The 14,803-nt window shown below is 42.6% G+C and overlaps 1 protein-coding gene across 3 annotated transcripts in view; it reads left to right on the top strand.

The window, feature by feature from the left end:
* tspan9a (tetraspanin 9a) overlaps positions 1-14,803 on the top strand; it is a 191,344-nt gene that overhangs the window by 102,805 nt on the left and 73,736 nt on the right. For 2 of the 3 annotated variants that reach the window (XM_073472350.1, XM_073472349.1), the window contains one exon: positions 14,579-14,658. In XM_073472350.1, coding sequence (XP_073328451.1) covers positions 14,596-14,658 — 63 coding nt within the window. In that variant the 5' untranslated portion in view covers positions 14,579-14,595. Of the gene's footprint in view, positions 1-14,289; positions 14,659-14,803 lie in introns of those variants that run through there. The other variant, XM_073472348.1, reaches the window with a different exon arrangement.

The following is a 14,803-nucleotide window of genomic DNA, read 5'->3' as shown; positions in this document are numbered from 1 at the left end:
CGGAGGTGAAGAGGCCACAGCATGTGTGTTGTTTACATAAAACATCCATCAGCTCCGGTTTGTTCTGCACTCCTTGCTATATCACATTCTCGTCTGTTCGGACAGAAGCTATCACAATAATGCACTTTCTCTAAGATTCCAGCAGGGATTTAATTTTTTATGAAAAAGAAAGAGCGCATTGTGATGTGAGAGCATCGGTATGTCTGACAGGAGATTTTATGTGGCGCGAGGCTTTATCTGTTGTTTTATTAGCAGTTGTTGATTCATAACTGGAGATTTCCCCCCACAAACACAACGACACGGCAGCTGCTGCATTCGAGGAGGGCATTAATCCGCGGCGGGGCAGTTCCTGTTAAAGTGAAGGGATCCAGGGCATCTTGCCAGTCTGCTACCTTTATCTCCCCTCTCCTCTGTGGCATGACTCTTTGCTGGTCTGTTGCGCCGGCTCTCTCTCGGGATGGCAGTGACAGAGCGGCTGCTCATGAATGACCACAGCCATATTGACAGTGCCTGCGCCAGGGGCCAGACCCCATGTCCCTAGTTCAAACACACGCACACACACACACACCCACACTTGGACTAGTCAGGGCTCGCCATATTGTGGGGAGGCGCTGCCCAGCTGGTCAGTTTGGAGCTGAACTCTTGTGGGCCATCTTCTCCTCTCTGCAGGTTTCCACCATACTTGGTTGGGTCTTTATTTATTTTTTTGTTTTTTTTGTTTTGATTCAATTTCTCTCTCCGCCCACCTCTCTCTGTCTCGCTCTCTTTGTTTCTTGTCATATGTGGGCGCACAAATATTGTTTCATGATCAGATTATGTTAATGGCAAGATGGTATATATCATAGGCAGCTCAAGATCATGCAGTTATCATCCCCTTGAGGTGCAAACAACAGTGTGGAAGACGGAGATGAGATGTCTTTGTGGTGCACACAATGGTAAAGCTCCTCAGGCATGCTGTTGTGCCTTTAATCCATCCTTGCCTTTGAATCCTCAGCCAGGAGTCATAGCACCGAGCAGCACAAATAGCAGAGAGGCTTATACTTTGATGCTCTGTGCTCTTCGTCTTACCTCTCGCATCTTCTCCCTCATGTCCAACTCTCCGTCTCCGGCACAGCAGTGCGGCCCAACCCTACTTTGTTTGCATTTCAGCAGCAGCCAACTGAAATATTGATGAACCCCATCTGACCCCTCATGGCTGTGTCAGCAGCTTTGTTAACGTTCTTTCGGAGAGGCACCTCACTCATCTGCTTATTGACTAGCGCTCACATTGGACAGACTGCGCATGATGGAGCTGTATGTGGCGCCAGCTGTTCTGGGTTAAACCATAACGTTGACCTAACTCCCTGCAGAGACTGACCCTTTAATCCTGCTACATGGATAGACGAAGATCATACACTGATTTGAGCCGGTGACAGATCTGCCACAGACATCATACTGTCGTATCCACAGCCATGCTGAGAAGACATGGAGGAAAAGGGCATCTTTCATGGCCACATAAAGGAGGAAGGGCGACTTCTATAAGTTTGGAAAACACCACATGCTGCATGACTAACTGTCTCTAATGGTCCGTATGTTTATCTTCCCTCCTACTACTTCCTTTTTGGACGTCTCATATCATCCTGTAACACCTCACCATAGTACTCAGTGGACATCTTTAAACTTAAATCTACCCCTGTGCTTCTGGGAAACAGGTTATAGAGCATGCTGCAGAGTTTAAGTGTGTTTTGGATTGTGGCGCGACACGTACGCAGCTCACTCGCATGGCTCTGGGGTCTCAGAGCAAAGAAAGATCCGACCACCATATATTCCTGTTCACCCACAGCCTTAAATAGTTTTTATGCTGCACCAGCGGCGTCCGCAGGTTATGGAAACTTGAGCTCTGAGTGGCATCGCTTCCGTTGCGGTTGCCATGTTTTCCATATGACTTGGACTGCATCCTCTCGATCCCATCTCCCTTTCACTTCTCACAGCACATAAAAGATCCATCACCCTCTCCCTTTATCTCCTCTGGCCCATGGGGTCAGTAAGCGAACACATACTGCAGCAGAGGAACAGCTAATATGTGCATGCAACTTCTTCATTTTAAAAAAAAAAAAAACTATTATAACCTCTTTTAAAGTGGCAATAACCGTGCAAAGATTATTTAAATATGTCATATTTTAACAGTGTATATATTACTAATCGTGTGAACTCACCTCACCTCACAGCCCAGACTCTTTTGCACATTGTACATGTTGTTCCCTGACAGCAGAATGTCAAACTGATCAGGTAATTGACACCTTTAATTGCATGATTCTAGTTTGCTGCCTCTCAGTGGAGTGTGGAGCAGTTATGGGCACATGCCAAGTCAGTGATTATATTATTGAAATCAGCATGTCACAATAAAGCAAATGTGTTGGAATCAGATATACAATCATCTAACTGAAAGCAATGAGCTTTGTTATGCACTATGAAAACAAACTCTTCATATATAACAAACGATTAAAGTCCCCATGAAGTCAAAATCACTGTTTAAGTGTTTTTTTCACATCTTGCTCCACTATATACCAGTATCAGACCCAAAAGTGGCAAAAGCTCGTTTTGTAGGTGTTTTTAATTTTATTTTAGAAGTTGTAACTCCCTGGAAAATCGTTGAAAATGCTAATGACTCGTCCTGCACTGTGTGGCGTATATTAATTTTTTGTCCAATATACGCTGTCTTTATTGTATGACGCTGCAATGGATGTACAAAAAGAGGAAAGCCACCAGAGCGGACTATTGCTCAATACCAGACCTCACAGATTACTGTACACACAAACACACAACTGTATAACTTTATTCAGTGATTTATTTTTTTATAGCTGGGTCATGTTTTATGGAGACTTATTCTCTGGTTTTCCCTCTACTGCCCTCGGGCTGCTTTGCCTTGAGCAGCTTTGGACAGATAGCATTAGTTGTTGCCAAAGTAGCAGCTAACAAATACTGATAACCAGCAGCTGCTCATTAAACAGCTGCAGCACGGGTGCCGTATACTGCACAGCCTCTGAGAGTGAGGTGATTTATGGAGTTTCCTGCTTGACTGATACCGGTAGCTTTGTTGCTAAAGTAAGCATTAACTGCTGCTAAATGTCACGTAAGCTGCCATTAGCTGGTTAGCTCGGTAAGCGGTCCTGTTCGCTGACGCAGCCCCGCAATGCCAGCAGCCAAACCTGGCAAGAAAACCACCTGGGTGCTGTATTTCCCGTTACCAAACTGGCCTCCGTCTTCTGCACTCCATTAGCTGTTTCATGGGAACTTTAATTACAACTTTCTTTTTAATTTGGACAAAAAATGGCCATTATATATTCATATTAATACAATATGATTCTGCTAAAAGTCAATAAATGATGATAATAAATTACTAAATTTATAAATGTTCTGTTAAAATACTTTTCTTTTCATATTTGCCCTAGAATATTCAATCATAGCTTTATATCTGCATCAACGTATCAGCTTTTTAATCTGGATCATTTTTTGTACTCTTGGAGCAACTGCTGTTTTACAATATAAGAAAACTCAGATATACCATCCCAATTTCAGCACTGAGGAAGAAATTGAGTATACTTCTCCAAGACCCCCCCCAGTCAAGTTTAATTAACTCAGAGCCAGTAAATCGATAACCAAGCCCTGCATCCAGCTGCTTTTTCCAGTCAACTGGATAAGATTATATTGCTGACGTTCGATCTTTTTTCCCCACAGTTATGACTCTCTTAAATATTAAATAAAGCTCAGGACAATGGTGGGCTTAGCTATTGCACTCCTTTGATCAACATTATCAGAAGACTGTGCCACTCCTGATTTATCTGCCAGGCTATTCTGGGATTCTTACATCGTACTGCTACAGACGTCACAGGCATTTGACCTATCTGCAACAGCCCTTATTGAACTGGACTTTACTGCACTGTGATACTATGTTGCATTTCAATGGCGAAAGACACTTTCTGATCTAAATGCTAATGTAGTATCCCGTAGTCGGAGTATACTTACTTTACTTGTAAAACCCAGCCTGTCTCTGGTGTCCTACCTTATCTCCTGCAGCTCTGATGGACGTGCCAGCGGGAATTAAGTTTAGATTGAGGCTTGGCTGCAGGACTGGCTTCTAGGGCTTTGGGGCTTTATGTGTATTTAATTCTATATGGGTGTTTGACTGTGCAGTGTGGGCTTTCTCTGTGTCCCATGTGTCACTCTCAAAAGTGGATGGATATGTCATAACAGCTGCTTTCTCACTCAAATCCTGACAAGAGCCACAAACATGTGCCTCAGCAGTAGGTGCACTGTTCACACTGTGACTGTCAGGGGGTTTCCTGCTTGAGAGGACGAGTAAACAAGTTGAAGACTAGACTGGTTATGTAACCGCCTGATGAATCTCTGATGGAGCAGTGTCTGGCTTTGTAAATGGTCAAATGGTCAACACCAACTGGATCATCCCAAACTAATCAGTGTTTAGAACGTTTGACTTTAAAAAACAGTGTTTGATCTTTGCCGGCTTTGGCGCCGTTATCCGGAGCCCTGGCACACTATCGCAACTGGATCTTCAGGGGGAGCGTGCTGTCATAAATTCCTAATTAACAATCCTTCCAGACACCTTTTATTGACTTTATTGGTTGCAAATCACCCAAGAGTGACTGAAGGATGGTGGTACTGTCTGGCGAGCCTCATTTCAGAGGGTAATATTCAGAGAATCATAAAAGGGTAAGATAGAACCATAAATATCACAGCAGATTGACATCTGGTTTTAATTTGATTTGGAAGACGAGGCGGACATCAGAATTAATGGCTTGTTAGCACATCTTGACATCACTGCATACTCTCAGTGCAAACATGTTCTCATCTTCCTGTTTTTTTCAACTTCCACCAAGTATGTGGTCCATGTAGGACATGACATGTTGTCATAGGGTGACTGTTTGCAGCCACAGCAACAGACTCGGCCAAACGTTCAGAGGATCTAAGGGCAGCTGACAGTGACATACTGTGTGGGATGAAAGCCTTTGTAGTTTTAATCCTGTCCTTATGCTCAGACCTTGATCATACATTCACACCAGGATCATGTGCTGTTGCATGTCATATACTGTGTGTTTGAGAGTCTGGTATGGTTTCAGATTGAGTGGTCAAAGCTATGCAGCTGTAATTCCGTGTGTAATATGAGCAAAGACAAATTAGTTGATATTATCTCGTAGACATTCTTTTTATCTTTTGAGAAAGCGGCCGCCCCCCGTCTTTAAACGCTTCAATCGTACCGCAGAGGACGTCAGTTGCATTCCTCTGTCATTTGAAAAACATGACATTTTTTTAAAGTTTCTCTGATTGGCAATTTTAATGGAGCCAGTGTTTTATTTTTGGGATGCTGTCATGGGTGAGGTTACCTTGTGACTGTGGCTGTGATTGTCATGATTCAATTCCAGTCAGTAAATCGTTCAGTGAGACGTTCAGTGGCAGGGCATCAAAGATATCCAACAAACTGACATTTTCTCGTGAAAGACATGACTCTGTTCAGTAATTTGGCTAAAAGTAGCAGCTCCAAATTGTCCTCCCAAAGTATTTGAGTCTGGAAGGTGAACGCATGAAAACAGCCTTTGTCAATGAAAGAAAAAGACTTGATTGAATTGAGATAATGAAGACTGAATCAGCCCTCAAAACACCAAACTCCATCAAGAAAGAAGTAAATATTTTGATTGTTGTATCATATTAGCCAGATGTGAAAACTAATCGAGATTATATCCACCTTCAAACTTCCCATTCGCAGATCGCTCCCTCATGGCGATGTTTAAGTATCCCAGCTGTGCTGAAGCAGCTCGTTCTCACTGGCAACACATAAAATACAGCAGCCTGGTCAGTGGCCCGAGGTTTCAAAGGTTGTCAGTGTGGGTACCCCTCTAATGTCACTTCTTGAAACGTCCCTCTAGTGCAGAAGCATAAAGAGAGAAAGTCAGAGCCAGGGCACTCCAAAAGTCATATAATGCTGTACTATGCAAACTGTTTGTTACCAGGCTTTATTTTAAAAGTGTAACCAGATGCTGTATAGGGCTGGGTGTCATTTAAAAAACTTACGTTACCAATATCAATACCAATACCTTGAATTTGTTACCGGTTACATTACACATACACAAGTTGAGCCCCGACTCTGGGCGTAACCTCGTCTTTTTCCTGAATGCTTCGAGACAGCCAGTCACCAACACTATTACATCTTGGCACAACAAGCATGCTGCATGCTTATTGGCTCACTGATGCTGATGAGATTAACTCCTTAGGTATTGAAATTTGGTATCGGATGACAAGGCAATTTTTCAATACGCGGGCCATTCGATTGGTGCTGTAAAAGTATAGAAGTTCGATACCCAGCCCTAACGCTGTATATTACATATTGATGCTAAGTTGAACGCGGAGCCTTTATTTTAAAAGTCCAACTTTGCCTTTCACGTGCAAAATTGACACTAGAGGGGAAGGTAAAGCGTCACGGTCTGAAGCTTAAGGCCACTGACGTAGCTGTTGAATTTGATGAGTTGGCAGTGAGATCGTGTTGGACACCCATCGTCCATTTCTCAGTGACATTTTGGGGAAGTTCATTTCATTGTAGACCAATCAGTCTGTTTTAATAAAAGACTAACTAGTCATGCAGTTTATAAAATGTCCAAAATAATGGCAAATGATTATTACAAGTAAGCAGACTCTTGTTAAATCTTGAAGTAGCCAAAAACAAATGAGAAAACAATATACATTTTTAGAATGTATGTGGAAAAAAAGCAAGCATCAGGGCTGGAAATGTGTCAAAGCAACCTTCTGAAGAAATGACCAAAAACACACACACACAATCACAAACACATATACTGTATATACACAGCGACACACACACCCGTCCCAGACACTGTCATATATTATGTTGTGGTATCAAAAAAACATTCTCCCAAGAAAACCCAGCTTTCATACAAACAAACTACTCTGTCATTTTTCCCAGGCTTCATAGATAAAGTACACCGAGAGCTCACTTTATCAAAAGCATATTTCAGCTCATAATACAAAGCACTATATAACATGAGTGGGTTTCATTCTTTTTAGCTTTGCCCACATTCATATTCTATCCATCCTCCCCTGCCGTGGAAACTGAGCTGGAGCTAATACTGTGCAGTTTGTTTGCATTCTGAGGTTTACGATGTAGTCATTGTGTTTCCTTATGAGGAATGTCTTGATGTTGTTAACAACATTCTGATTGTGGCACCTAGTTCAACAGTGGTAAACTGGCATAATCGACCAATAAAATCCTGCTGTGTTCAAACTGAAAAACTTCTGTGTTGGTGCCAGACTTTATCAACGTCTTGGATGCAGTGTTTTTGCCACATTTCATTGCTGGGCCACTCCACAAATTTTACCTGTTTTAAACACTTGTATGAAATCTTCTGTGGCTCATCGAGGTTGTCTCAGCCTTGGTTTAATATGGGACTATGGATTGAATTTAAAAACAAAAAAGCCCGCATGGAGTTTGAGTAATGTGGGTGTCTAGACTGATCTAATGGTCTGATGAATGCCTGTAATGGAGTTGCATAATGGGAAATTTACAACCCTGATTCCAAAGACTTTTGACGCTGTATAAAACATTTAAAAAAGAAAAACAACAAAATGTGATAGTTTGCTAATCCTGTTTTACATGGGCTTGATGCGGTCAATTGAAAACAGTACAACAACTGTAAATGTATATCTATTCGATGCCAAGAAAAGACTGGGGGAGCTGAAGAATGCTCATAAAACACCTGTTTGGAGGTGTTCATAAGCAAGGATGGGACGAGGTCCACCACTTACTGAAACACATGATGTATAGAGAATATTACTACATGGGCTCGGGAACACTTTTGTGAATCAAAGTTGTAGGATCCTGTTTTCCTTTTGGAGTTGAACCCATATCTGGACCTATAAGTCAGTTTAACTGTCCACTGCTGCTTCAGTTGGGAGCATTTCTTTTTTAAGTCTCTTGTACATTCCCTACCTTATGAAAGTATGACTAAATTACTGGAACACCCCCTTCAGTATTCCTCTGATGCTGTTTAGCTTTGATCAGTACATTGGCACCTGTAACAGCCAACTGGCAGAAGAGTCTCCTCTCTGTTTTTGGAGAACCTCTGAACAGGAACAAAGACAGAGTTGGCAAAATCTGCAACTGGGAAACAGAATGTGATAATTTGCTCAGCCTACAATCGTAGCAGTCACTTTAATATTGCACATATTAAAATCCACATTAAAGGGCTAAACTAATGACTTGTGTGGCAAGAATCCAGAGACATTTTTGCCTGAGCATTCCAAGATAAGAGCCAAATATGATGATATCCATAGTGATACTCTTATATCATGAGAGTCGCAGATTCATGTCTGTAGATAGCCAACTCCCAGTATGGCGCCACTTTATACAGCTGGAGAACTGCTGGAGAAATGAGGTCATTTTTGGAGCACATACATGACATAAACATAATTTATGTTCTCATGAAGTACAGTACATTGAGTCCATATTGACCTGAACAAAAATCAGAATATACATCAGAAATGTTCCGTGTTCTCCAGAGAATCTCAGAGATATCTGATCATTTATTTTTGGATTCTGGTCCTTTTTCATGCAGTGAAATGTGCAGTTACAGAAAGACTGTTTGTATAAATAAAACAGTCAATAAATGAAATAAATATTAGATTGCTGTAAAGACACTAAACCTGGCCAGATACTTTCTATAGTGACGCTGCAAGGCTTGAAATGATCGTCTAAGTGCTCTGGAATGTATATGTATATATCTTTTATGCGACAATATTTGTTTATTGCATTTTCCCCAACATAATACTTGTCTCATAAAAACCAAACCACCAAGTTATGAAGCATATTTATTGAGTGCAGCCTCTTTATTTAGTTTCTATATAAACCTGCTCTTTATATCACTGATGTATAATGCAATCCAAATAAGAGAGATGCGACTGGTAAGGCTACGGGCCATTAAGGCTGTGTAAAATTACATTTTTCATCTAGCCCTGATGAATTACAGCATTCATCTCCCACTGATGTCATAACAAAGAAATATATTCATCTATTGGGTTTAGTTTTTGTTTGTAGATCAGAGATGCGACAATGAATCAACTCAATTGAATCAGCTATTAAAGGTGTAACGTGTAAGATTTGGCCAGCTGTCTAATCTATACTCCAAACAAAAAGGGCAGCATATCACCAGAGTGACCACTAACTGCAGCTAACAGTAGCTGCTGTTATCTAGTTAGCTCCGTGAGCCATGCATCCTGCACCAGGGGACTGTTGGTGTTTACACTGCTAGCACGGGAGCTTTGGACCAGACGTGACGGGGCTAGCTGGTTAGCATGCTAGCTTCAGTAGATGTCTTTGCAACACAATACAGAGATTTCTTGATGTCAAAATGGCTATTTTTCATGGTCTGTTCGTAATTTTTATAGGTATATATTTTTAATGTTGCACCTTTAAACCAATCGCCAAGTGTTTAGACATTCAATTAATTGGTTTAAGTTATTCTTTTGCACCAATTCTCTGATTCCACCTTCTAAAATGTGGATATTTTCACAGTAAACAGAATATCTTTAGGTTGTGGACAAAAAAAGACATTTAAAGATATCATCTTGTGGGAAACACTGAATTTTTCTCCATTTCCTGACATTTATAGAGCAAAAATCTAATTAAGAAAATAATCAACAGTTAATGGACAATGAAAATAATAGTTTGTGAAAGTATCATATGGTTAAAGAACCAATTAGAGGATGCAGTGCAGACATATTGACTCACTTTTAAGATGGTATTGGAGTCAATCAGCTGTAATTGTGTTTCTTATAAAGGATTTCATTGCACAGGTCTTTAATTACGTAATTAGACAGCAACAGACCTTAATTACATTTCACTTCACCCCCTACTGTTTGTAGGCTGAAGCATCTTTGTTATCCAGACCACATACTATGCTGTTCTCGCATACTGCTATTGCCCACTGTGCAGGGTAATGAATCAAAGCTATAAATTGTATTTCTCTATACCAATATTTCTTTTGTCGCTATTTTTATCTTCTTCAGTGATGGAGACATTGGTCGGCCCCACTCATTCTTTGCGTCATTATCTTTTTGAAGTCCCAGGCTGTGTGACAATGTGTGTAGAGAGGCCTCATTGGTTCCCTCTGAACTCTAATCTGTCCGGTCCTCTCTGTCTTTGCAACACACATATGTTGAAGGAGCTTTCAGATTTACTCAGCATCATAGAAAACGGTTGAATACAGTGTCATCATATACACCCCCTCCATCTCAGCCCAGGCTCCCCTCTCTGGTCTGCTTTCTCTGCTGTGCTCTGCATATTTTTCATCTTCTCTTCGATCCTCAACTCCTCTGTGTCGTCCCACATGTGCCCACATTTCTCCCAAGTCTCGCTTTGTATCTCTCTCTCTCGCCTTACCCCCTCCACCTAATGCAGGCGCACAGAGTCCCGTTGCTCTGAGTCGATGGATGGATGGATCTGTGCCTGGCTCTGGAGGCAACGGGCTCAGATGTGTCCTCCGGGCTACTTGAAGAATCAGTAACATGCACACTAAGAGCCCCGCTGAGCTCTGATTAATGTGTGTAGCTCTCAGAGAGAGCAGCACTGACGTAGATTGCATTGAATTTGGAGTTAAGGGCCTGAAAGCTCACTGGTCTTTGCAGATTTTCACATGTTTCTACACAGGCAGTGAAAGGACATCTTGTCACTTTTAACTTAAACAGCTATTTTCTACCTTCAGTAGCCTTAATAATTTGCTGTAAGCATTTGAAATTGGTACCTTTTGCAGACAATAGATCTTTCCCTGGAACATGTGGTTAAGGACACTTGAGGCTTTGTGGAAAGTAAGTGAACTGCTACAATACCAGTGTCAAAGTCACCTTACCTCAATGTGAGAGATTCTGAACATTATGTAGTCCTTCAGTAATAAACACTTTTCAAAACCACATAGAGCCCTCAAATATGCAAGGTCAAGAAGATGAATGGACACTCACTAGCTCCTTAAACGCTGAAAATGCAGAAATCTGTTATTTTCTCCTGGACGCAGCAATTTTCTTCGTACATTTGCATGATTTCCTCATCATGACCAAAACATGGCAGTGTCAGCAAGACTTTACCTTTGATAACACACATATGACAGAACTTGCACTCATCACCAGAGCGTTCCTCAAGCATGATTGGCTGTAAAGAGGTCAAGTGAAGATCCATATTTTGCTTTCCTTATCATGTCAGGAAATTAATTAAAAACTAGGTAGGCCGAAACTAACTACTAATGTAAGCTTCTTTAACTGGTCAAATTATCGTACATGATGGCAATTTTGGCATTATTGATCTTCCATCATAGAGATTAGCAGGAGAAGCGACTCCTCAAGACTTTAGCATACTGTAGGTGCTGATATACCTTCAGTTATCGCAGAAGTGGAGAGTAGATTCCATTGAAAGAAGAGGAAAGAACAGCACTAAAGGCTTTTCTCAATTGAAAAGATGTTTTCACTCTTCTCTCGATTGGCTTTGTTGACGGTCTTACTTGTAAGAAAAGTTGATATTTCAGTCTCATTCCCAACCCGTCAAATACTGACACTCTGGATTGTCTGCTGACCTGACCTACAATCCCAAAGCATCAGTATTTGACGAGTTGGAAATGAAACTCAAAAATCAACTTTCTTACAAACTGGACCTTTAATGGTTTGATTTACCAACAGGCCCTGCTGGTGGTAACCCTCTCCTACTGTTGATCACATTTGTTTAGCCCATGATAGAGAGATGGTTCATCCAATCACCTGCCAAGTATTTTTTTTGAAGTGCTTGCCCTTTTGTAGTGGTGCTTTTCCAGATGGTTTTGTGTAACAATCCATCTGGTGTTTCAGGTTATTCCTGTGGAGAGTTAGATAAGAGGATTGATACCACTCTCCAAAGTTGCCAAAATCCGCCTGCTAGCTCCCCTAAAGCTCAATAATTAGCACATTGTATCTGATTTGCTTAAAGCTCCTGTTAGTAAGATACACTTTGGGATTGCAGCTCGTGTCCAAAATCAGCATTTGACAATTTGGGAATGACACAAAACCAAGCAGCCTTTGCTTGTTACCTGGTGCTGACAAGCCCACACAAAGCACACTGCCTTGCCAGCTTTCAGGGTGCTTGTAAGTGGAATTTTTTTTTTTATTCTGGGACAGAGCCAAGCTAACTGTTTCCCCCTTCTTCCAGTCCTAATGCTAAGCTTAGCTAACTCACTGCTGTTTGTATTAAATCAGTACAACAAAAGCCAGGTCTTTATGTTATTTCACAAGATTTTAATGTGTTGTAATTCTTAAACCATCATATATGAATCACACGTGAAACCTGATTTTCCATCATTTCTCTTCATTACAACATCACAGGCTCTTACTCAAGGCTGTCTTTTACTCTACAATGGTCAAACCCAAGAGGGTTAGAGTGTGTTGTCTATGTCGATTGAGTATTACTGGATTTACCTTTAAGACCATTCAGTTGAAACTCTCCCTCCATCTGTCCGGAGGCTGAGCCATCAGCGGCACTCAGCTGACAGGAGACCATTACGGCAGCACAACAATGTGCAGTCCTGCAGTAGAACTGTTTTAGCTTGAATGTTGATTCTTGGGTGCAATAAGGGCTCTCCTGTTTTATTGAAATTTGACAGGAAGCACCTTCACGATCACTACCTTCACATGTAGCTGCTCCCCTATGATATCTTGTCATCTTGGTGCGTGAGTCAGCAGGGCTATTCAGTGTTTGACCCCGGCTTTGCGTCGAGGAGCCTCCAGCATCTTAAAGCCACTATCCCCTTTCCGTGCTTCAGATGGTGCCATAATTCCTGAGCCATGGACGTTGCCAGTTAATTGGGTCCCCTTACATGGATGTGGGCAGTGCAGTGATGAATAACACGGAGCAACAGCGTTACCAAACTGCAGCTCAGTCCTGTCACCACCACCCACAGCAGTAATGTGTCGCTTGATGTTTGAAGCTCACTTTTCAGAAATATATAATAAATATGCATCAATCTGCTGTCAAAGTTACTGTTGTATTTTTGGCAGTTGGAGAACGTACAAATTAAAACAGAGTGAGGAGCTATACTTCGATGTGTGAGATAGTGAGGTGTCTGTGTCATCAGCAGATTGACACCGAAAGCTCCTCTCATGCTAAAGAACATGCCAGCAATTTGCACCTCACACACACACACACCCCCAGCCCTGCTACTCCACACACAACCATTTACTCATCCATCACACTTCATTTTGTTTGTTTGTTTTCTTATTTGTTTGATATTCTTAAATTAATCTCTGGCCTCTCAATCCCCCTGACAGCAAGGATGAAATTGCTGAACATGTATAGTCAAAGCAAACACAGTGATGGGCTTATTAAAGACACGGGGAGCAGCAAGGAGGAGCCTGGGTCTGGCTGCAGCTGCTACATTGGCTGTGTGCTCAGCAGTGGGGAGGGGCTGACGTAGAGAGAGAGAGGGAGAGAGACAGAGAGAGAGCGAGGGAGAGAGTTGGGGGAGGAGGGCAGTGCTCTTGTTGGGAGATAGGGAATGCCCGTTAGTTGCGTCTGCCGATAATAGCACATCAGCCGGAGCGCTGCTATTGGGAGAGCAGAGCACAGGCAGTGCGGAGGACTGAGCCGCTGAGCGCAGAAGGGTACACTAGATAAGACAGGCACACTCAAGGAAGAGACAGAGAGAGGCAGAGTGAGGGAAGAGCGAGGGCATCAGAGCCGGTGAGAAGGAGCAGAGCAGTGGCCGCAGGAGAGGAGACAGATAGAGGAAAGGAGAAAAGTTACCAGGTCAGCAATAGAGCGTGGAAGTGGAGCAGCTGAGACTCACTGGGGTCTTTCTCCCTCTGGAACTGCCCGGCACGGCAATCAGCAGCACAGGAGGAGACTGATATTACAACAGGGGATAGAGGGAGTACTGTAACTTCTTCCTGGAAAGACCAGGGTAATGCTCCTCACAGGACCCCTGTGCACAGCTACTTCAGGACTACCACGGAAAGACAGCAGCAGCAAGAAGACACTTGAGCCTGGCAGAGGTGCCTGGACAGTCCAGCTCCACTCACTTCTACACTGAAGACTTTCTTACACAACTGTGTGCACCGAGGTGGATGTAATTGTGTTTCTGTGAGGCTTTTATCTTCTTTGTGCTTCAGAGTGAAGCAGTGGTGATTTGGAGGGTGAGTTGTCCTGTCCTGTCATCTCTGAGACTATGGTAGACTGTGCGTCAGGGAGCCCTTCACCAGCAGCTGCAGCCTTAGAGCATGGAGAAGTCCAGCAGTGAGGAGTCAGCCATTCACCGTAGCCCCTCAGTAGATAGCCGTGACTCTGATTTTGCACAAGCCTCCACGTCTGGCCGCCCGTTCGGCGGCCGCGGCTTCACTGCCGGCGCATTCTACGGCTCCACGGGGCCGCGCAAAAACGCACAGCAGGGGCAGGCTGGAGCGGCAGCTGACGCCAGCGCAGGAGACAAGACCAACAGCAAGTACAGCTCACCCAAAAGCAGCAAATACGTGGTCTTTTACCTGGATCTATCCTTTGTGTTCCTTTTAGAATTCAAGAAGTGCAACATGGCAAGAGGCTGCCTCTGCTGCTTGAAGTATATGATGTTCATCTTCAATCTCATCTTCTGGGTAAGTGGCTCATCATTTTCCTCATGTTTTTCTCATCATGCTTGTTCACGCTGATCTAGTTGATGTGTGCAGATGTGGCTTAAAAGATGATGCTGACAGAGTAAATCTGGCTTCAGTTACTCTGTATTAATCTTTATCCATATGT

This window comes from Pagrus major, chromosome 8 (assembly GCF_040436345.1).
Source record: "Pagrus major chromosome 8, Pma_NU_1.0".
NCBI classification, from domain to species: Eukaryota; Metazoa; Chordata; class Actinopteri; order Spariformes; family Sparidae; genus Pagrus; species Pagrus major.
This window is presented reverse-complemented; position numbering and strand designations above follow the sequence as displayed.